The sequence below is a fragment of the Oreochromis niloticus genome, linkage group LG12 (assembly GCF_001858045.2).
Source record: "Oreochromis niloticus isolate F11D_XX linkage group LG12, O_niloticus_UMD_NMBU, whole genome shotgun sequence".
Lineage (NCBI taxonomy): Eukaryota > Metazoa > Chordata > Actinopteri > Cichliformes > Cichlidae > Oreochromis > Oreochromis niloticus.
This window is the reverse complement of record NC_031977.2, coordinates 17,625,487-17,650,074: the sequence shown is the minus strand read 5'-3', so window position 1 is coordinate 17,650,074 and position 24,588 is coordinate 17,625,487. Positions and strand designations below refer to the sequence as shown.

The 24,588-nt window shown below is 40.2% G+C and overlaps 2 protein-coding genes across 6 annotated transcripts in view; both read right to left on the bottom strand.

The window, feature by feature from the left end:
- Positions 1–1,372: 1,372 nt before the first annotated feature.
- Positions 1,373–3,355, bottom strand: si:ch211-113d22.2 (uncharacterized). Its single transcript, XM_013275343.3, has 3 exons — positions 3,182–3,355; positions 2,710–2,823; positions 1,373–2,170 (listed from the first exon to the last, which is right to left on the bottom strand). Exons 1-3 carry the CDS (start codon positions 3,228–3,230, stop codon positions 1,953–1,955), a joined length of 381 nt encoding a protein of 126 aa, XP_013130797.1. The 5' UTR covers positions 3,231–3,355; the 3' UTR covers positions 1,373–1,952.
- A 303-nt stretch (positions 3,356–3,658) lies between these two features.
- LOC100690047 (transforming acidic coiled-coil-containing protein 1) overlaps positions 3,659–24,588 on the bottom strand; it is a 28,768-nt gene continuing 7,838 nt past the window's right edge. For 3 of the 5 annotated variants that reach the window (XM_005473283.2, XM_005473282.4, XM_013275341.3), the window contains exons 2-13: positions 17,230–17,321; positions 12,559–12,991; positions 10,612–10,666; positions 10,425–10,506; positions 9,799–9,851; positions 7,794–7,928; positions 7,580–7,656; positions 7,384–7,427; positions 6,952–7,112; positions 6,465–6,571; positions 6,250–6,370; positions 3,659–5,268 (exon numbers count right to left, since the gene is read on the bottom strand). In XM_005473283.2, the coding sequence (XP_005473340.1) occupies positions 5,200–5,268; positions 6,250–6,370; positions 6,465–6,571; positions 6,952–7,112; positions 7,384–7,427; positions 7,580–7,656; positions 7,794–7,928; positions 9,799–9,851; positions 10,425–10,506; positions 10,612–10,666; positions 12,559–12,991; positions 17,230–17,321 (1,429 nt within the window). In that variant the 3' untranslated portion in view covers positions 3,659–5,199. Of the gene's footprint in view, positions 5,269–6,249; positions 6,371–6,464; positions 6,572–6,951; positions 7,113–7,383; positions 7,428–7,579; positions 7,657–7,793; positions 7,929–9,798; positions 9,852–10,424; positions 10,507–10,611; positions 10,667–12,558; positions 12,992–17,229; positions 17,322–18,848; positions 19,399–24,588 lie in introns of those variants that run through there. The other 2 variants (XM_005473279.4, XM_005473280.4) reach the window with 2 other exon arrangements.

Here is a 24,588-nt window from a genome sequence, read left to right as displayed (position 1 = left end):
CGGGGCTGTTGTTCAAATTTAAAGATACTAACTGCCTCACGGGAACCTTTTAAAATGCTGTTTCAGACGCTTTCACACATTAAAAAGGAAAAATAAAATTTATTTCACCGTGTAGGTGTAAGTGTATTTGTTGATAGATTTCCTCTGCAGACCTTTAACCCCATAAGTTCTCATGTCACATGACCATAGTGTCATCAATAGCAGCCGCACGGCTGCATGAAAGTCCTGCATTATTTAGATAAAGAGAAAACGGTCGGTTATGCTGATTAGTGCGTGCTATTGGAAGAGTTGAGTCTTGTAGCTGCATGTGATCCCGTGCAACAAAAATATGCAAAACATATTCCATGAAAAGCATTTGTGGTTATCAGACTTATAATTTACTAACCTTATATCCCGAAGCACGACCTCTGAACAAAGCACTAGTGTAGCCCAGTGCTATCAGAGACAAACATCCAAAGTTAAAGAAGACGCATCAAAAGCAAATATATGCAAGTGTGGAGGAGTTCAAGGTTGTCAGTCAAAGGTGTTCATGGAAATTCAGGCTTTAAACTTATGCAGAAAGGATCCTTTTTAACACATTACCTTATTGCAGTTTCTATGTGAACTTAAGTTGAAGAGCTGATAGATAAAACTTTAGCAAGTATCTTAAATTTGTCTAACTTGCAAAACAGCAACTTCAGTGTTAAATGTTGGGTAAAATAATAAGTCATCCATCTCACATTGCCACAGGATGTAAAGAAACTCAGGGTATTCTAATAAAATGCTTAAAGCCTGCTTTATTCCACCTTTACACAAAAGTGACCACAGTTTGAGGTCTAAAACTCTTAAGTGATAAAAAAAAAAAAGAGGGCTTAAAAGATGAACTGACCTGACCTCTCAGTTTCAACACCTCACTGTAAGTTTAGTCAAGATTCTGGTTTTAAGGTTTTCACACATGTAAAGTCTCTGCTGGATCTGAGCATGACACCTTTGTAAGTGCTGAAATAACAAATATCTACATTCACAGGAGGGATTCTGTGTTCACTTTTCTTGCTTTCGGCAAAATTGTGTCCTCCTGTTAAGAGGAAGTGGTTGCACGTCATATGACCTGCCTCAGGACGGAGACCTACCTCACTGATTTCATATCCTGTGGCGACTGCACAGAAATTAACTTACAGTGTTGCAAAAGGAAGCTTTGAAGTTTCAGCAGACCCTTCTGTTACTGCTGAAAATCACAGACTGAAGGTTTCCTTTACTGTACAGAAGACGCCCAAGGTGTGCTTTTACATCAGACACATTAACAAAAACAAATTTAGTGAGGAGCAGTGTGTCAAATGCCACACCAAGGGTACCTTAGCCACAGTTTACCATGCACTGCACCCACACACGAAACGAGGGTGTGATTAGGTCTTTATTCAGACAAGCTTCCATACAGATAAAATAACAAAGCATCATCACAGACAATTTCAAACCTTTTAAATCAGTTTCAGATTACCGTGCGAAAGAGATTCGTTTTGTGGTTCTATGGTGCGAAGCAAGCTAGCTGTGCACTAAACTAGTGAGGCACCCCAGCACTTAGTTACCAAAACCACACCCGAGTCCCCCCCCCGGGTGCATCAGAGCTGTGAGCTGTTCTTAACTTTGTACACATTTATTCACCACAAACACTCCCCAGGTTAAAATCCTCTTAAATTCAACAAGCTGCTACAGAGAACGAGGTTACTGTTTGAGAGGATGATAACTTAGACAAAGGAAGCTGCTTTAAAGCAGCTTGTACCTGCAGAACAGACCACACTCCCTTCCACCACAGCCGTCAGAAACCCTCGTCGAAAGACGATATTTGTCTCAAACCACATGAAACTCTCTGCAACTCAAATCCCTTTTTTGAACTTAAAAATAAAACAGATAAAGAGGAGGTGATGAATCACTGGAAGGAAAACAAAACAAAAAAAGGGAGGAGGAGGTGGAGGAATTTACAGCTGACTCAAGGCCATACGCAGCAGCAGGGCTGTGATCAGCAGGACTGGGCTGGAAGAAATTGCCCCTGTGCTGTTGGGATGACCACCGTGGCTGTGACTCTTGTGGGGCCCGTTACAGTCATCGCCAAAGCAGCAATGCATCTTGGCTCCGGAGGTGCCGCTGTTAGCCTTCTCACAGAAGGCCTTGTATGTGCACGACTTCATAACCGTGTCTGAAAGAGATCGGGTCAGAGAGGGTGACGGGTAAGTTGTGTTGAAGTAACTGAAGACTTTCCAAGCACGCAAATGAACACACACTTAAAAGATGTCATGTGACCAATATGTGAAAAAAACTTTAGGTCATTTTAGTGCTTAGAACATCATCACATGCATCTGATCTGTTACAAATTCACTCTGTGAAATAACAATCTCAGATTTTTGTTACCAACAGAAAAAGGTCTTGCCACAGCCCCTTCAGAAGACTACATGCTAAATGCATGAGAAAAGAGAAGCAGCTAAGTGAGTTTTATGAGTTTGTGGTTTATGGATTTTAATATTGACTTTAAAAACTCTTTTTATGGAAATGGAAACTGTTTGAGCACTATTTTAAGGACCGCTGGTTTCCTGAATCTGTGACACAATCAAGCAGTGGGTTGTCAGTGTTGTGCTGACCTCTAGTGAGGCACTACTGTATCCAGCCACATCATACTGGTTTTGCTTGTTTTTCTGTGTGTGTTTGTACATGTATATGTGTGTGTGAGTGTTTACTCACTGGGCCCTGTGATGGTGGAGCAGGCATCAGCATACTGAGGACAGGGGGTGGAGCCCTGACGGTTGCAGTCTTCCTCATTGGACGCCACGCATGTGTGACATTTGAGAGCATGGCCTTCACAGACAGAACAGGAGAGAGCGCCTGGCTTGAGACTAAGCATGCATATTCAAAAGGTGGCTGCAAGCATGCAGATATGCAACCACCTTCTTATTAGTCCATTCAACCGTGCACACACACACACACACACACACTGAGCAGAGTATCCAGCTTCTGTCGTCTCCTACAATTTGAGGCTAGGGAACGTCTGCACACACTCAAAGCAATGTATGTCCAACAGACAGTAAATAAAATATAGTGACTAACCTCACTAATACTATACATTTGCTGCAGAGTAAATTCTCCCAAAAAAGTGGATTCTCTCCAACACAAAGTTTCCAATCAGCAAAGTTGATCCCTTCTCCCAAAAACTTACCGTGGCAGGCCAGAGAGATGAGCAGCAGCAGAGCCAGAGCAGTCTTCATGGCAGCAGGGCGATGGGTCACTGTGTCTTTTCAAGAGTCCAGAGAAAGAGTGGATGAGCCGAGATGAGCGTCTGATGGAGGAGACACCGGAGGTTGAGGTGGAGCTGGAGGGGAAGGTGTCTGAGGGCATTAAAGTCTTATCGCTGTAATCTCCATCTATGATGCACAGCCAGCATACTGCTGTAATTGACTTAAAGCAAGCTTTACCAGGGGGAGACACGGTTAGAGTTTGGTGTTATTAACAGAATTATGAGGTAATTTGTTTCTTTTTCTAACTACTAAAACTTTTTACAGCGTGAATATAAAATGTAATGTATGTGCAAGATGTAAACGCTGTGCATCGTAATTAGCAGCGAGTCCAAAGCTGCGGCCATCATGTGGACACTGACACAAACAGAGAACTCAGACAGGAAAACAAAAATCAAACATAGCAGAACAAATTATATTTAGGTTTATTCAGGAAGGATGTACAAACGCTCAAGTTGCTTCCACACAGGAGTGAGATTGTCATTTCTAATTCACAAATATATATTTAAATAATTAAAGGGGCTAAAGTTACAAAGCCAGTTAAGTTATCTGACATTAAGTTACAGTAGTGACTGACCAAAAAGTACCAACACCAAAATGAAAGGCTTATATTTTTAGTTTATGATAAAACCTGAATGAGCTTTGATCTTTTCACACATTTCTTTTGTTTTTCTAAAAGAGAAAACTTTTTTTCGGTATAATATGGGCACCAGCTCCAATTTTACTGTTGTTGCGGCACTGTGCCGATCTAGTTTTTGTTGGTGTGCTAAGGAAAAACAGTGTGCATTCTGAAAAATGCAAAGATGTGAAAGTAAACATGCAATAAACTGATATTTTTCTGTTGCATTACTAGTGTACTGCTGTAAACACAAGCAATAAGGCTCACATGTTCATCATTGCACATAAGCAATGGAAAAAAATGCAAAGGTGTCAAAGTCTGAGAGATAAATGTGAATTAGTGAGCAATCGGTGACATACTGACAGTTAAACAAAAACTGTTGACAGACAGTACAGCAGCACTTAAAATCATATAATAGCCTTTAGCCTTCAGCTGACATACAGAGTGACTGTTTTTCTCTTTTCCAGCTGTTCGCGATCATTAACACCAGTTAGTTTTGTGTTTATGCACACAGGATGAAGCCATCAATGTTTATGTGATTGTCAGGTTATTTTTTTTTTTTACATATAAAGTGACTGATTAATATTCTGCTGCTTTTTGAATTGTCCAGCATCCCAAATGTGCCGCCGTCTGAATCAGTTTACACAAATGATATTAATTATGTGCAGCTTGCTTTCAATATCATAACTGAACAAACAAACAAAAGCTTCTGTGGGCTGCTCTACTTCCTCAAATGATCCTAAACCCCTTTCTTCCCGTTTTGTGCAGCTTGACTTTAACCTTGACCTCATTCAACCCCGACGAAATACCCCTGAGCCTTCCTCGGTGAGCATAAAACCCACGTTTGCTTCATAGAAAAATACATTTTATAGACTGCTTCTTTAATAGAAAATATTCCTTCTACAAAACCGAGCTGAAATGTAACTTAAAACAAATCTCGACCTAGATTAAATCTGATGTCACCCTGCATGAGGAGTTGCTGGGAATTTAGCGGTTAAGCTGCTGGGAAAATTTAGTTGAGTCACAAGCGAGCTGTTGTTCGCTGGAATGATTGACAAAAGCACAAGGGCTCCAGATGGCCTCAAAATGGGCACAAAGTCAAAACAAACTAAGATAATCACACGTAATTAAAATGTATAGAGCGTTCTTGGTTCCTGTCACATGTAGTGCAATCGTAGTATACAAGAAGTTACTTTAGACGTCTGTACATAAGCAGGCTCTGAGATGCAGGGCAGGCACAGGGTATAAGAACTGCTTCAGGGCTGAATGCATGCACGGGGCCAGAGGAACGGACAATCATGGTTGATTCCCATAAAGAAATCCTCAGTCTGTTTTTCCCATTTTGGCAATCAGCTCGTCACAGATTTTTGTCAGTTCTTCGATCTCTTGATTCTGTAAAAAAAACAGAATAGAGGAAAGTAAGTAAATACCATCTAACCACCAAAAATGCTTTTTTTAAAACTCAGCAGCACTGTCATTTGCCAGAAATCCTGACCTAGATACCCAGAAGAAAAAAAAAAACACAACAAAAGTTTTCTTGTAAGCAGTTTCATGTAGGAACAAATTTCTATTTAGCAGACTTCACTGTAGAAGGAAGTGGCTCGTGATCGTTCAAGTGTGACAAGCTGTAACTAAACTTTCATGGTGTGCACCTCAGCTGAGCTGCAGCGCTAGCCAGCTGCATGATCCCTTTAGTTTAACAAATACAAGTGCAAATCATATGTAAATATTGTTTCTTTAAGTACGCTCATTTGGAAATGATCCAGCCCAAGTCCAGACTATTTCTTTGTACCACCTCAAACATGTATTTTGATGGTATTCAAGTGCCAAAAAAAACCATTTTTGGCTTTTCCCTTTAGGGGTCGCCACAGCGGATCATCTGCATCCATCTCACCTCATCCCTACTATGCACCTCTGTCACACCACCCTTCTGCATGTCCACCCTGCCTGCACTCTCTTCTGCACTGTCTTATTACTGTATTATTGTGGGATCGTGTATTATTGTAGGGTGTACCTTACAATATAAAGCGCCTTGAGGTGACTGTTGTTGTGATTTGGCGTTGTATAAATAAAAGTGAATTGAATTGCATTGTCTATTATTTGGATCGCTGACCCCAGGTTAAACTCATCCACCTTCACCATCTCTGCTCCTTGCAGCTTCACACCTGTCTTGCTTGCTCTTATCTCAAGTGCACACATCCACCTCTCCAGACTCTCTTGCACCTGCTCCCTACTCTCGCTATAGATGACAATGACTTCTCTAAACATAATAGTCCAAAGAGCCTCCTGCCTGACCTCCTCTGTCAGCCTGTCCATCACTACTACACACTAAAAGGGTCTCAGAGCAGATTTTGTATCCATGATGCAATTCACCTTCTGCTGCAGGGCTTGTTCCAGAGACTCGTTCTTCATCTGTTCCTTCCTCAGGCTGGCGGTCATCGCCATGTTTTCTGCGCTCGCCTTTGCACGCACCTGAGCAATCTCCTCATTAGCTCTAAGAGATGCATGAAATGAGAGATAATTAACAGAAACTGAATCTGTCCAGTGTTTAGTTTCTTATGGTAGTTTTATATTTACTCTCTACATACTTGTCCAGTTTCTCCTCTGCATGCAGCTTTAGTGTTTGGTATCTCTGCTCCTCCTGCTTGACTCTGGCCAGATACTCTTGTGCACACTTCTTCAACACCTCTTCATTCTGCATGAGGAAACAAACACAGTGCATCTTATCAGTCATCTTTATCGTGTATGCTTTTGTTATTCTAATTCTTCCCTTAAATCGAGTCTTTAACTAGAGTAATGCCCTACACTGCAATTTAACACGTCTACACCTAGAAGTCTTTCCAATACTACCACATAAAGTGGGGACTCTATTTAAGTCCTGGATCAAACTGAGGTAAAGATTTCAGCATACACTTGGTTTTTATGTGGCATCTGATGAAGATGGGAACCATGAAATATTGATCTAAACCTGTGTTATCACTCTTAAGACCACTGCCCTTAATCACAGGATACCATCCAACCTTATTCTGACCTTAATCCTCTTACAATCCTCCAATTTGTGCTACTACCCCTTACTTTCTTAAAGCCCTCCAGGGTGCTCTTCATATTTTCGTAACGGCGAAAGACGTCAGAAAGCGAGCGCTCCACTGAGTTCAGGTCTGCCAGAGCGGCGTCTTTCTCCATCGTCACTGCGTGCAAAGCCTTCTGGGCACTCACAGTGTTGCGCTGCTCGTCCTCTGATAGAAGAAGAAGCAGCTGTTAAGGAATGGTACACAACTTTTTTACAGACTCGACCTCATGAAATATTGCATTTTTAATCACAACCGGTGATGAATTTGGTTTTTCACTGATGTGACAAGAGAAATCATAACTGCACGCTCGATAAGAGATAACACAAATTCTTTGAAAGGTTTGATTTAATGGAAAATTTTGATTTGATGGAAAATAACAGTCTGTTATGTCACAGTTAGAAACTGTTCAAATATATCTCTTAGCATTTCCACTCACCAATCATCTGAGCGATTGTCTTCTCATATTCTGCAACAATCTTTCTGTAATAAGACACAGCATGGTTTCTAAGGGCTACATATTCATGACAGCTTAAACCCCAAACTGCTTTTAACGGTGATAGAGGCGAGATAACTCAACCTATCATAAACCTTACACGACCACTCTCATGGTAGTGGTTTCTCATATTTCTAACCTCATCTCATCAACTTCTTTCCTGCAGTCTTCATACTTTTTCCTCCAGTCACTGACTTCAGCCTCCTTAGTGATGATCTGAAAGAATACGTTTCTTGTGAGCATGAACTGTGTGCATGAATGAAACCTTGTCAAATTAAAACAAAATACAAATAAATAAATAAGCACACTGATGACATGCAACACTTATGAATGAGTGTGATAGAAGAGTGTACCTCCTCTCGGATAAGGGTGAGAACAGCCTGTTTTTCTGCCTCACTGATGCAGATGGAATCCAGGACCTGACTTCCCGTTTTCTGCATCTCACTTCCCCCCGACTTGTTCTTCAATTTGCACGTGTCTTCATACTGCTGAGAGCAGAAGGAAATCAGTCATGCTCTCCTGTGTCTTTTTTTTGTACGGTGCTAATAAGCGGTTTACCCACTAAACCGTCGAGAATTTAAAGTCCACTAGGCCACAAACAGTTTTCACTATTTTGGGAAACAGTATTCAACAAAACTCCCATAAAACTGAACGAACTGCACACTTTAACAAAGTTTTTCTCTGTACTGGTTTAGCGTTCAATGCCGTTTTATATTTACACCATATATTCCATGTAAACTGTGCTGTTTTCTTGTTTTTGTGTAATTTTTCTGTTATATGAAGATATTCCACACACCAACTCCTTTCCTTCTCTTTGTTTTCCTTTTATTTTTCTCTCAAACGCTCATCTTTCACCTCATACCAGCCATTGGCTTTCGATCAACGTTCTTACAGACCTCAATCCTCCTCCTTCTCTCCGTCTCTCTCTCCTCTGTTGTTTTGTCCTTCCCTGGATTATGGCTGTCATATTCTAATCTGCTGAATGATAATCATAATCCATCTGTCACCTGAGCACATGAGCACAGTGGCAGACACTAAATACCTCCTGCAGCACAGTGAAGTCATCGTATCAGTACTGTACTAGTTTTGAGCTCTAAACTGCATACTGAGCATTCACCAGACAATCTTTCTACTTTTACTGTGCAGAAGTATCAATTAATTTATTATGAAGTGGCAAAGTACCACTGTTACTTTTACACATAGTGCTGGAACATGCCAGGACATGTCAAAGCCATTTTTTAAAAGTGAGTGTTTTGTCTGCAGACTGCATTTATACTAGACTACATTTAGAGCCACAAACAACATTCCTGTCACAAGGCAGAAGTTCCAATCATTTTTTTTTGGGCAAAGTGACTTTTATATATCCTCTGTTTAACCAGCTAAAAAGTGTCACTGACAAAAAAAGTGTGTTTTTCAAGACAGATCTGGCCAAGATGGCAGCAGAAATTGCAGCAGATATAATATAACAGTTCCACAAAGATGTTTTAAGTGGCCAAAAAGAAATGGATTCCTTATAATGTAGGTACAATAATGCAGAGTCAGAAAGATACTTGCAAAACAGGTAATTTTTTTATTTTATATATAACCCCTTCATAAATCCTGTTGATTACAGTCTATTTATCAATATAAGTAAAGATGTTACCATTTCTACTTGAAAACTGCCTAAAATTCGGTCTGAACATCAAAGTTCCACAAAACTCAAAATAATTTGTCCAGTTGTGAATTTAAGGAGGGACGGTAGGTATCAGTGTGTTGGTATTTCTTCAAAGTCATATTTATAGCCAAAATGTAGTCCACAAATGGCATTTACTATTTCACATAAAGTGTCATAATTATTGGAGCTATATATGTTACATGGGAAGCTTACAATTAAATGCTTATTGCCATTATTCTTTATTTTTTCTTATAAGGTTTTTATTTTTAACACAGACGCTAAGCAAACTAAAACAAATGAGAAACAGACTGTGAGTCAAACACTTGACTAATGAATGTTAAAAGCTTTGCTTGGGACATAAAAGATTGCTTTAGCCCCACCTAGTGTTCCCTAGATGGTATTATCATGGAAGGCGCAAACAAAAAGCATATGAACGACAGCTTCTAGTTTGATGATGTATAAATAGACCAGAGAGCAGAGTAAAGGTTTTTGGCACAACTGCTGGAGATGCATGGAGGAGGGAAAAAGACTAAAAAGGTCAAAGCTCCAACAGCACAGTGACCAACATGAAAGCCTCAAGCCAAAAAGCATTGGTCTAACAGTGAAATTGCTCTATATAGTAAGACTTTTGCTGTCTTTAAATGGATTGTACATGCAGCAGATGTAGGGAAATGACTGGGTGGTAAAATGTGACGGTATCTCACCACAGAGCAGCAGTCTGATGCCTCAGGTTTAGATGTCACCTGGCAGTCTTGGACTAGAAGGAAACAGCAGTCACTGGGTCATATTTAGAGCCATATAATGTAACAGACTAGGTTACAGTGCACAAAATATCAATGTATTCTTCTAAACAACATTTTGTTGTGTAAAATCTAATTGCACTGGATTTGGGAAGAAATTAATTTACTTTTTTTAAAATTATGATGTAAGTATTTCACTCACCGTACATATATTTGTATTATTGTGAATGTGAGCTGTATTTCAATGCTTCTAGGCCCCCTAGCACATTTTCATAATGATTTGCCTTCACTTTCTCATGCTCATAACTGACAAAGTAACAGGGTTCAATGTGACGCAAAATTACATGTGAAGTTAATTATTACTGTGTGTGTGACGGTACGGCAAAGATGACCTAGTTGATGTGCAGTATTGATTAACCCTGGCTGATTGTTTGATCCAAGCAGAAAGCTAATGCAGGCTGACAATTATTAACAGTTATCTGATATCGGGATAGTGTGTGCCCTGTGTACTGTGTGTATTATGGTGAAGTGGCCATGGGAAAAGTAGATATTTTAAGTATAAATAAACCTAAATTAATCATTTGACTCACTGTTCTGGTCCTTTTCTGGTTTGACCCCAACGCTGCTCGCCAGTTTCTCCTCGTCTGTGGCGTGGCCTCCATGATGGTCATCCTTCAACGGCAGCAAACTCAATCATCCACAGTCATTGCATGTAGTTTGCAGTGCTAATCAGCGAGTCTGAAGCTGCTCAACAGCAGAAAACCTATTAGTGCTTACCTGTCCGTTAAAGTCGTTCTGGATTGGCTGGTTCTGCTTTACTTTGCAGGAGTTCCTAAATATGAAGGCAAACGACAACATCAGCACAAACACAAACAGATCACATCCGTGTGTGCATACATGTGGACAACTGTGATGATGAGAAGAGAAATTAGGAGACAGAGGAAGCCTTACAGCTGGACCACATAGCTTTGCTTTGTGTGTGCTGAGCTCGCATGCTCTGCTAAAAGTGCTGAATTACACACAGCAAAAAAAGCAGATTAATGAAGAAGCTGTTTGCCAAATTTAAATAACATTTGCACAGAGCATTAGAGGGATTTATAGGGTTACCACTAACCATTTCTTTCGTCTACTTAATAGATATGAATTCCACAATTTCATCCACCTTCACTTTGTGATCAAAGGAAAATTAATGAATGTTTGCAAGACAAAAAAAAAAAGAGCTGGAGTTACACCACACAAACATTTCTGCACCTACAGTTACAAAGTACTTACAACAGAACACAGAGGAAATGGACTTGCTCAGCAGTCCTGATGCCACACAGAGAAAAGGGACACAGCATGACAGGGTTTGAAGGAAAAGGAAGGAAAGACACAGGAGAGGACGGGATAGGGGTCAGGGTAAACACAAGGTGAGTGCAGGATTATTGTTCTTTAGTAAACTGAAAACTGAGGCAAAAACTAGACGGCAGATAAAGAGGTCATCCAAAAATGTCCTGAACGTCTCCCTGCCGGTGCTATTTTTACCCTCATATGTGATCATCCACTCAGATACTTTGAATAACTAAAGCTAAACTAAAAAAATAAAATCTATGTTTGAAAAAACATTTTTGTTAAATAAAAATAAAATAAATAACACCAGAAGTAACTGAAATGATTTTGTGGACTCACAAAACTAACTATAATGTGTTTTTGACTTTGTTAATGGGGATGTCTAAACTACCGCCTGTCTTAAATTAATCTGATGCGAACAAACCTTCTCTGAGAAGTGACTGAAACTAAAGCTGACAATGAAAACAAAAAATATATATAAAAACCAATAAAAACAAAAACACAGTAAGAATAATGGTTTTACTTTTAAAAACATTATTTTCTGACTTTCACTGCCTTAAAGCTTTGTAAAACCTACACAGGGTTTTTTGTTTCTTTGTTTTAATCTTCTGTGTTAAGCACACTGAGTTTATGCATAAAGAAATATCAATAAAATTCCGAATGCCATTTCACAGCAGGATCATTTTTGGGATATGTTGATAAAACAACAGTTAAATTGCTTTTTTAAGTATCCATTTGTTAAAAAACAGGGAAAAAAAATCTTTTTTAAAAGACCGGATTAGTGGTGAATATGGAGTTCTGGTTAAAAACCACCAGGGGGCGATGCTTGACATCTTAACATCTTATGAAGAGGGGGTTACAGAAACGTTAAGAGGTTAATACCTTTGAAGAGAAAGAAATCTTTTCTTAAAAATACTTAATCCAGGTATGAAGACAGGACTACAATATCCAGCCTTTCATCAGCATCCATGTTAAAAGCAGGCATTTCAAATAAAATCTTTTCTGACTGAATTTTAAAACTACTTAAAATAAAACCAACACTACTGAAAAAAAAGCATTATTAAACATGATAATGCTGAATATTACTTCTTTATCAGAAAGAAGAGAAGAAGAAAAAACAGCTCACAGGACTTTTTCAAGACACAACAGGCGACCACGGCTGATTAAAATGGGAACACTTTGATCTGCTAGGTTCATTGAGGACAATAGTGAGCATTCACTACTGTTCCCTACAGCCACTAAAAGAGAAAAGCACTTGTTCAGCTTGAAAATGTGTGAGTCACCCTGGCTCAGATTCAGCATTTGTGTAACTGCAGTCACCAACTGGAACAGGGATGATTATGGCTGATGACTGGAAAGGACAGGGCTTCGTATATAAGTCTGTAACGTACTCACGTGATAATTGACCCTTTGGGCTCGCAGCTCAGTTTTGTGCTTGACAGCGAAATGTCAGAGTCCATGTTGCCATTGAGCAAATCAGAATCCACACTAATGTCATGACTGAGAGTCAAGTTTGAATCCGGGCTTGAGTCGGACGTCACCGGAGCCTCGTCATCCACCTCGGAGGGATCGGGTTTGTTCAGCGGAGAGACGACAGACAGCGACGGAGGCCGGGCAGCCTGTGGAAGAGTCTTTGATGGGGAAATGACCACTTCGGGACCCGGTTTGTTACTGAGGGTCAAATTAAGGTTCTGATCCAAACTGAACCCGCTGTTGTCAGGCGAGGAGCTGGTAAGGTTGTTCAGAGAATCGACCTCTTGGGATGGAGCGGTACCAAGATCCTGGCTGGAGACTGTATTCAGAATGTGGTTTGTGACATCAGGAAAAACTGTGAAAACACAGAAAAATGGAAGTTAGTTTATTTACAACTTAGGTATGCTGATTAAAACACATGTGGAGACTAAAACGGAAGCCGTTTTCAACTCTCTACAGTGAGAGTTTCAACATTTAGGATGCAAAACCCTGAAAACATAGACTCATATGTTGCTTACAGCCTTTATCGATCTACTTGTGCCACAGGGCTGCAAGGATATCTGTAATGTATGTATGTGACTGATCCTGAAGAGCTGTAAAAGTGATCGAAAGAGTCTTGAACTGAATTCAGAAAACAACTGTATTAAAATCAGGATCTGTGTCAAACAAGCTTCTGTACAGGATCACTTACAAAGGATCCAGTTATGTTTTGCTGAGGCAGGTGAAGAGGGAGCCAATCTCATCTGAGATTTGCAGCTGGAAAAATCTAATAGTTGAAACACTTAACATGCTGACAAAGAGTCAATGAACTGCTCCATACAGACAACAGAACTGAAAATCTAGAAACAAAAAGAATCTTCTATTTAAATGTCACTACTTAACTCGTTTGTCATATAAGTTAACTAGTTAACCTTTGTACTGTGGAGAAAAAAAAGAAATTAAATGAGGGAAAAGGGTGAGCTAAGAGGGAAAGCAAGTGAAAGCAGTATTTAATAGAGCTGACATTGCTAAAATGTAAACTCAGTGCAGATATTTAATACATAACTGCAGCTTTTCCCTCCATTTTATGGAATTTTAATATTATTCTGTTGCACAGATGCACTAAATGACACGAAGCTCCTGCTGCACAGCTTCTGTGCTGAGTTTAGGGACGGAAAACACCTGGATTCAAAGGTTGAGAGGTGTGGCCCAATACTTTTGTCCATATAGTATATCATGAGGTAGAGCGGGACAGCTGGCAATCGGAAGGTTTACTACCCGGCTCCCCATCAAGGTTATTACAATTTAACTACAACAAAATTAAAAGCTTTTTTTTGTTTGTTTTTTTTTTGTTACCTCATTTATCTCAATTCTTTCTTTTGTTTGATTACATTGTCCCTCTGTTCAGCACTTTGGCTGACACTTTATGTCTTTTAAATGTGCTATACAAATAAAGCTGACTTGACCTGACTAAAACTACAAAAAAGGGTTAACGCTAATAAAGATAAAAACTAGATTTTCGACAAAGAAATGACCTGAAACTATTTTGTGAGCTTGGAAAACTCAGCAAATGTTCTGAGTTTTAGTTTAGTAACAATTTTATTACAACTTGCCTGATGAGGCGTCGATGGATGTGTTTATTAAGACTTTGGATGTCTACAAGACTTTGTGACACTGTACTGGTTTCCTTGCATTTTGCCTCTGACATATGTACTCCATTCAGTAATAACAAGAGCTAAACTTAAACTAAACACTTTGAAACAATAAAAGCTAAATTGACACAAGACAATCCACTGCGGAAACTAACTAACTGAAACTAAATTAAACAAAATTAGAAAATGTAAATTTAATAACTTGTGCAAAGCATTGCTATCTATAAATCCACTCCCTCAGTTCCTCCAGACTCTCTGATTGTAAACCATGAAACCTCACATCCCCATCCTGTGTCTATGTTAAGACTGCATCTGTCTCTGGAGGATTTAACCTTGTAGTGATTCATGAAACTTTTCCTTCTTCTGTTAGAGCACTTAAAATGGCTGCTGGCTTCCTCACAGAACACTCCACTTCCTGTGTCCTTATACATCTCTTTAAGAGCTAGCTAACAACCACAGCAGCAGCTGAATCACACTGCTGCTGAAACACAGGAATCTCTGAAACAAGTCAGACCCCCTCACCCATCCACATACTGTTAAACTTATAATACTACGCCCGTTAATAAACCAACAGGGACCTCTCCGTAAGCGCAAAACATGAATCGAGGCTTTGTGGTTTCAGCACACTTTGCTCTGATCGAATGCTAACGTGAGGCTCACTGCATCACACCATAAGTTCAGCTAAGCTTCAGCTGAAATCTGGGTACTTTCAGGCACACAACAGAAACGCCCTTTGGAGACAAGGAACAGATGTAGAGGAACCACTCCCAGTCATGCAAAGGACGTATGCACCACCACCACCACCACGTGGCTTAGCAAAAAAAACAACATCAGGCTGAATTACAGATTCACAGCTCACTGAAAAAGAAAGGAACAGAAGACTGATGGGGAATAAAGAAACAAATACAAGCATACACACAACTGTCTAAGGTTTCATCTTCATTATTGTTTAAATAATACATCTAGTTAGATTGTGGCGTGTGGATGTTCCCAAGAAAAGGCAGCAGTTTCCCAGAACCACAAGTCTTCTAATTATAGGGAACCCGAGTATCAGTTTCTTCACAGTTGATCTTTTATTTATGAAACTAACCCAGATTTTTTTAACTTAACATGACTGTTTCAGCCCAAAAAGGAGAACGCTATGCAAACTACTTTCAACAACAAATACAGTAATCTCTATTACTATATGGCACAGCTTCACATATACTGTGGTTACAAAACACATCCATGCAGAATGGACACAACATATCCACACACACACAAACAAAATCAATCACTTTTTAATCATCATTAAAGGACACGGGGAAACATTTGTGACAATCACATTTGCTTCCACACAGAAAATGCCATCTCCATGGTAATGTGTGGTACTCGTGTCTGTGCGTGTCTGAAAGCAGGACAGCTGAGGAAGAAGGGGGTGAGAGGGACCCCAGTAGGCCTTGTTGGCAGGTTCAAAAAGAGAGGATTCAACCCACGTCACTGAAGCGAGCTCATTTACATGTCTGATTACCTTTCATATCCACATTTTGAGCAGATGACAGTATGCTGATCCAAGAGCAGATTCTGGCATGCTAACACCACATAATGAGCAACATAATATTCCCAGTATGAAGTTACAAAAAGCAACTTTGCATTGTCTGAACATTTTAAATGCACACTAGTGTAAATACTACTGTTACAACAAAAGCATCACTTTTCTCCAAATTACAAAAGAAAGCAAAAACAAATCCAACCCGAAAAAGAAGGTATAATTATGAAAGTCTTCAACAAGCTATTATTCTGAAGTAATAACAATAACTGTGACATCTTTCTTTATGTCCGCCTATCCAAACTGACTCTCAGTGCAGATTTAGATCTGACATCTTATGAGGAAAACCTTTCACACTGGAAATCTTAGCAGCAACCTGAGAATTAGGCCAGGTATTGTTTGAAACGCTTATGGATTATCCGTGCTTCCGTACCAATACAAATACATGTTATAGAAAGTATGGAAGACTAATTTTCAGCATTGTGTGACACAAGAAAAACCGGCTTGTTACCCAGCCCCACCTTTGAGTATCTAATGTCAGCAGTCAGTCAGATTCCTGTGCAGAGGTGCTTTTGACACCCCTCTGAGAGCTAAAACAAAATCACAAATAATTGGAAATATGTGGCATGGTCCATCATCCTGCTGTAAGCAGACATTCAGGAGTAGACTGTTAAAGCCACGGTGTAGGACAGGGCGCTACTGTAGGTGCGTCATCCCAACAGCAGTCAGACAGTACAATAACCACACAGGATAAATACCAGCTAAAAAACCCCATCTGTAAACATTATCATTCCCACTGCACAGTAAGTACATATAAAAAAATCTCTGTGCAATTTACTGCATATAGTAACCATTTGTCCATACAAATGGGGGTCATATTGCTATTTTTACTTTTTTTACCACGTCTTTAATTAACTTTTTCTTGCTGAACCTTGTTGTAATAACTGAATTTCCCCAGTGCGAGATTAATTGTGTCCATGTCTATCAGAAGACACACAGGCACAGTGTGGTCATAAAGGGATGGACATGGTCAACAGTTACACACCCTTACACCGTACAGCAGAATGTATACATGTTTTCGTGCTTTTTAACTCATTTAAATCATCTTTCTTACCCTTCCTGAATCTCAGTTTGCTCATATTGACCATGTCTACGTGCCTAAATGCTGCCATGTGATTGGCTGATTGAATAACTGAATATGCGTAGCTAATAGAATAAATGTGGTTCAACCAATTTTGTTAATCACGCTTTCATTTTCTAAACCACAAAACTCATTTTGTTTATGAAATGAAGAGAAATGCAGTCCTGTCTGTTAAATAAGAGGACACAGACTCATTGCCTTTTCTGTACCACCAATCACGCTCACCCTGCTGGTAGGGTGGATTCTGGCAAGTATACGAACACTGGGCTAGCTAAGCAGCTGAGCAATCTCACCTGTGTGGCTGGAGTTGTCCAGTTGGCCCAGCAGCTTCACAACACTCGGAGACTCGGCCTCTGGAGTCTCGAAGGTCCCCTCGGAGTCCGAACTGCGAGAGAGAGGAATAAATAGATTCATGAAACTGAGCTACAACTGAGCTCAAGTACTCATGATATTATCCAGAACTAAAAATCAAATTCTGACTTTTGAAAATAAAATGTACTGAAAATGAGAAAACACAATACACAACATTGTACTTGCAAAAATCTTTAGAAGATGGGATAAAAATAAACATCACATTGCCTGGTTTAAAGAAAGCGTTTCAGACAATGGTGTGCTGTCTGAGAGAACAGAGAGGCACTGAAAAGCTTCATAAGCTGCACATATATCCTACAAACAGCTACTAAATTATGTTTGTAAAACTTTTAATGCTGTTTTTGGGCGTTGGATCATGTTGTTCCTTCTAACAAACACAGAACAGGTTTTCAGTATGGAATTCATGTTTTTTTTAAGTGACCTGAGCACAATAGATCTGAAAGTTCAAAGTGACCAAACAAAAAATGCTTTTATTTTAAAGGAAGTTAGAGGAAGGGAGAGGAGAGGAAGTGAAGCACTACAAGGCCACCTGCATCCTTTGCTCTTTAGTAACGACACACTGTGTCCCGCAACACACAAACACAGACACACACAGACACAAACAGGCAGTCTTTGGGTCTGCTGTGTCAGCTGCCACGGCAACCAGCCAAAATTTATTTCCAAACTGTGGAGTGACTAAAAGGAAAGGAGGGACATCAACAGCAAGGGTTTGTGTGTGTGTGTGTGTGTGTGTGTGTGTGTGTGTGTGTGTGTGTGTACCCTCTCAGCCACTTGAAAGCACATTAAAATGTCTGCACTCTAATGAAAGACAGCGCAACAAGCAACAAAGCTCACAGTGCCAATACGCAGCCGCACTTCACCTCTGATAACCAGCTCACACAAACACACTGACACTCTGGGGCCCCATACAACCCCACCATCAGCAGCTAATCCTAATATACATACCCACTCACCCCCTCACTGTGTACACACACACACACTCTGAGTCACATCCCAGTGACGGCCCCAACGGCTGCAATCTTGGAAGGTTACTTAGAGACTAGAAACGGACAAGAAAAAAATCTAAAGCTTTGGAAACTGTGGCTTTTTTTCTCCTGCCCACAGTTTTCAGCAACTGTTCTCCAGCTACCACAGAGCCCTCACAAACACCCAAACACATATAAAAACAGGCCTAGGCAGTCGTACCCTTGGTTTCTCAAAGAAACACGACGGTGCACATAAAACAGACACTCGTGAAACAGCAATCTGAACGCCTGTGTTTTAAACAAGAATCCGTTTTTAGCAAATGACAGCATCATCAATCCTCAGCACAGGAAAGCATCAGAGATTATCACAGCTCTGGGCAGTTTGTCTGCTGTAAGTGACGCTCTGTCTCTTTGTATACAACCACCACCTGTCAGCATGACTCAGGGAAGTCATCACAGAAACAACCACATTCACAATCAACCTGCGAGAGTCCGTGGCATCAAATCTTCTCTATCAGAGTGTATTTATTATACTGCAGCAGCTATGTTTCTCTATTCACTTCATGCACTCTTACATGTCTTCTCTGTTATTCTTCGCTGCGGGCTGCCCTTCATCAGCTGAACCTCCAGTCACTGCTGACCACGTCCATTTCGCCCACTGGACCGGCGACAACCAGGACATCCTTGCGACACGTTCAGTCCTGAGCGTGACGACACTTCTAAGAATTAATAGTGACCTTCCTCTTCCTCTGTTTCGATTACTACTGCTGTCAACGAAACTGGCAGTTTATCTTGGAGTGCCGCAAGAAAAGAAAAGAAAGCCAAACACGAGTGTACGATCTGTGTTTTTGATTCTCTTCCTCTTCTTTTGCCTTGTCTGTTTGCTGTCTCACTTCCTCCTCTTGCTTAGCCGCTTAGATTTCCCATCCTGCTCTTCTGCTTTGTTGACGTTCGTGAGAGAGAAACGTGCCTCACACCGCTGCAGCTGCTTCTGTTGCCGCTCTGCTCTAAACAGCACTGACTCACACGGCACAGATTACTGGAGCATCAGTAGTCACTCCTCCCTCTGCTCCCCTCCTTTTTTCACTCTCCGCTCTGTCTGGGTGGACGATCAGCTGGTTAACAGACATCGGCTCGCCCTGCTCCCACATGTTTGCTAACTCTCTTGTTTGTCCTCAGGAGTTTGCCTTTCCCCGCTCCGATCCTTTCAGGGTTAAGCGAGGAGAGGGGGGGGAAGGAGAGCCAAAGCTTCCTGTATAAAGAGGAAAGAAGGGTCTGTTTTCTCTGGGACAGACAGACTACTACAGAGAAAGTGGATGAGCTGATCAGGCTAAGGGAGAAGAATTAATAAGGCATATATACATTTTAAAAGCTCTAAGTATATGAAGTATTCTGAAAAGACTGGTGCAAATGCCATCCGGAAATTATACCATGCTGTAACGCCCATTTACTCAACTTCACCCCGTCCCCCCCACAACTATAAACCTTAAAGCACAATGCTTTAAGGTTTATAGGACTCATTTAGACATCTAGACATGATTAAGACGACCGGCTGAAATTCAAAGTGATCATCAATATGAATTAAGTGACTTATTTATTGATTTAAATGACTCTGGTTGTATTTATTGGCAGACAGGCTGTTCTGAGCATTTCACAAACTACTAACTACTGTGCTTGTCACACAAAACCATCTCTAGAGTTGTGAAACTATCCAGTCAGCCTCAGCTCTCTCAAGAAAAATACCTTTTTAATTCAAAGAGCCAGAGGAGAATGACCAGACTGTTTTGAGCTGATATAAAGGCAACAGTAACTCAAATAATTACAGTCAAGATAAGCAGAAGAACACCTCTGAATCGAACCTTGAAGCTGATAGGCTACAACAGCAGAGGACCACAAAGAGTCCTACTCTTGTCAGCTTAGAACAGGAAACAGGCTCAATTCACATGGGCAAAAATTTTGGCTGATCAGAAATCATGAAAGCATCGATCCATCCTGCCTTTTATCAACGGTTCAGGCTGGTGATGTTGGCGTAACGGTGTGGGGAATATTTTCTTGGCATATGAGCATCGTTTAAAACTCAGAGCCAACCTGAGTATTGTTGCTGACCACATCCATCCATTATGACCACAGTGTATCCGTCTTCTAACGGCTGCTTCCAGGACCATGGATAACGGACTATGTCACAAAAGTCAACTTTTGAACATTACAGTGAGTTCACTGTAAACAAATGGGCTCCACAGCCACCAAAACTCAATCCAACAGAGCACATCTGGGATGTGGTGGAACGGGAGACTCACATCTTGGATGTACATTTGACAAATCTGCAGCAATTGTGTGATTCTATCATGTCAACATGGACCAAAATTTCTGAGAAATATTTCCAGTTGAATCTGTGCCACAAAAAATTAAGGCAATTCTGAAGGCAAAAAGAGGTCAAGGCCAAGGCACATCCCACAAAGTGGGTGGTGAATGTACTCTGAGAGCTTTCCAGATGCTATAAAATCTTTACAACTTTGGCTGCTTTAAAACACACGTTCAGGCTTTTTATTATCATGGATTGAAGGATGTTTCTCACAAATTAAGTGACTGAGATGTTGCTCAGTCACTTAATTTGCTTAGTGAGACTGAAAGGTACTTTAGCTGTAATTTGCTATAACAGTTTGACTTGGCAACACTGAGGCCCGCATGAAGAAGAGGAGTCGAGATCAAATATTTCTAACGAGGACTAACAATAGTCTCTTTACATTTATAATAATGCAGGCAAGTAAAATCTGAGCTGAGAATGAAGCTGCTGATACAGTAAAATGTCACCAACTAACAGAGCTACTATTCACTTAAACGATCCAAGCCAGCCTGAGGACAAATCAATACAGCAAACCTAAATTCAGCAGTAACGATGCAGCTCAGCACGACACCGGCAGAATAAAGTATTTCGCTGAAAGCTTCATCGTTGCTCACACAAATGCCTCTGAGGTTGTTCATGGGTGGCTTATGTAAGTCCAGGCTTTCACATTTATACCTCTCTCCCTTTCTCTCTCTCACATACACACACACGGTATCTAGGCCAGATGAGATGTATTCTCTGACAACGAAAAAAACATGAACCATGAATAATCTAATAACAGGAAGAAGCTCCAACTACTGTGAAAAAGGTGAACTGGGAATGAGAACGAAAGCATTTTATTGCTTATGCTATTTATTTGCACTCGAAGGTGCTTGTCCTGCCATTTACTGCTCCCACAAAACACATGGAAGGAAACACAGGAGCGCTATTATCACACTGAGCTGATCCACAGAGACACGCAGGCAGTGAGAGAGGGAAAGATTAACCAGTGCACTCACACATATTTTTTACACGCTGGCGAACACATAAAAAGAGGCTCTGTTCAGCCTATGATGAGTCGACAGCGAAAACAGAGCAAATGAGAGCCATGGCAACCGGAAAAGACTGATTTAATTAAGCGCACAGAGATGGGGAAAGGAGAAAGAGGGAGATAATAGAAATGAAAAGATCTGGGATATGAAAGAGAAAAGAAAAAGAAAGTTTGGGGCGGGAGAAGAATCTCAAACATTTGTTTGTGTTTGCTTTTAGCTGCCTTTGTTCCCTTATCGGGACAGATGAGAAGACAAACCTGTCTAGCTTAGAGAGGACGGTCTGCCTGCAGCTAACAAAGCCCTTCAAGCAGCACACAAAGGTGAAGTGGAAAGGCCATGCAAGATTATTTATTTAATTTCAGTTACAGCTATGGCTTTAGATATTAAAACCAAGCCAGCTGTTTGGAAACATTTTAGTCTCAAAAAGTCCAGTGTAGAATGAGAAATACAAGTTTATTCGAAGTTCAATAATCATGATCATTACATAATCATAATAAAGTAGCCATATGCGATATACACTATGTGCTCCACAAGCTGTTCATCCTGCAACACCTGGAGATGTGAACTGGCCATATGAGGAAAACAGTAAGTAAAACAGTATACCGTCTGTGAGTGGAAATATCCCTCACTCTCTCCCTGGCAGAGTCACAGACCGCAGACAGAAGCAGGAGGAAAATACAAGGGAAAAAAACCAACTCTTATGTAATACCTTGAAACCACAAATAGCACACACAAGTAACAGTGGCAAAGCCCACACATACACGTTCTCCTATAAGTGGTCATGGGCTCTCGTAGTCACTCACACACACACACACACACACACACACACACACAGAAATGACTATGGCACATTAAAAGGGCACACTCCTACACACTTGACCGCGTCTGTTATATGGGTGTGCCGTCAGTTAATGTAGCAAGAATGCACATCCTTAATCATGGAATAGATTTTGACTGCAAGCAGCATGTGTGGTTACGAGCTAAGGATAAATCGGCCGTGATAAAGATGTCTGTGAGCCGCAGCAGAGGTGATGTGATACTGGATGAGATAAGTGCGTGTGTGTTTGTGTGTAGACTAAGAAGGAATTAGTGAGGCATCCCAGCTATCACTAACTGTTTATTTCTACTCCTAATCCATTGCATGATGATATAAGGTTAGCCACCCGAAGCTCACTTTCGTGCCAATATAAACTTTACACACTGTCTGTGAATATTTTTTGTCCTTAGATGAATACTGATAACAGTTTTTGTTACACTGGACATGATTTCGCTGTGACATTTATCGAGTACTTAATTTGGACATTCTTGCGTTTCCCTCTTCATCAGCTGGACAAAAGCTCACCTTTTCACAAAAAAAAAGTGTTAACCAGGTCCTGTGTCTCTCCAGACGAGCAGATTGCTATGATAAACTGCTGGAAATGTACCCTTTATACCCAAGGGATACTACACTAGTGTCACTTATTCACGTGTCTTACATGTTTTAGTTTGTTCTGTGTATTTTATGTTATTATTTGTCTTTTTTGCCTTGGTTAAAGGCTGCAAGACACATTCTCCTAGAAAAAAAAAAGTTAGGCTGTAGCTGAAATGACTTTGGTCAGCCCCAAAAGGTTACAAACCCTTTGATTATAACAGTTGTCCCAACCTGAGTATATGCAGTACAGCTAAGAATAACAAGAGTCATCAGCATGTTTTGTGTCCAGTGTAATTGCAGCTTACATTCTTTTAATGTTAGACTTCAGCTCCGGCTGTGTTTCAATTAGAAGCTGCATTCGAGTGAATGCGCAAAATGTCATCCTTGAATGGTTCTCCTTTGATCAACAATCACACAGCACAAACGCTAAACAGCAAACATGTCATGTGACGTACACACCAGTGCTACTGTGTCCAACCTCAAATGGCTAAAAGAAAAAAACAAAACAAAAAAAAAACTAGAAAAAGTTTTAAACACATTCATTGTCCTTGTTCTCTAAACAACCTTCCAGTTTGTGGCATACAAACATAACAGAGCCTGGATTCCCTTTTGAAAGACGGTTGCCATGGATTCCTGAAATAAGTCGCTTTTCCCATAACTTTTACATAAGAGCATGTTTGATGTCTCACAATAGACAGTCTGTTGTAATATTATCTAATCCAAACAGAACACTGTGTTGGCTTCTTAAATGATATGGCTCCATCTAGTGGTCATTTTTGGAACTATTCCTCACATAAGAAAAACGAAATGACACAAAGGCCAACACTAGCTTCAGTCAGATTCAATTATACAAAATTGGATGCAAAAGAAGAGAGAGAGAGAGAGACAGAGAGAGAGAGAGATGATTTTTTTCGAACTTGCAAATATAATTGAAATAACAAGAGAAAAAAAACAAAAAACAAAACTTAAAAATCATCAAGTTTTCATGTATATATCTATGTCTACAGAATGTGTGTGCTCGAAAAGGAGTAGGATGAAGTTTACACTTTTCCTGTTCCTACCCCCTTATTTCAAATTTCATTGCTTACAAATCCATATCCAGGATTCAACATTACTTGATCCTTATATGTTCAACTATGTACAAGTCTAACACATTGAACATACACAAATAAAACCATTTTATGCACATAAACCAGAACAACAGCAAACTACATTTTTACATAAAGAAATCACCCTGTCTTTAACACCCGCTTAATCTCTGAGCTTATTTTATGTCTATGTGACAAACACCTTAATGAACACTTAAGCTTGGGTTACTCAGGCCTTGATCTATAAAAAATGAGGACACAATGAGAAAACTCAGTCACTGAGAGGAAGATTTCCTATATTCATGCAATTTATTATTTTTGAACAATCGTGTGAATTTTTATATTGATCTACTTTTCTTGATTTCATCTGTACAGGTGTTCCACACACTAACTCCTCTGACTGTAATGCTGTGATATTTTACATTTGTCCTACTGGCTTGC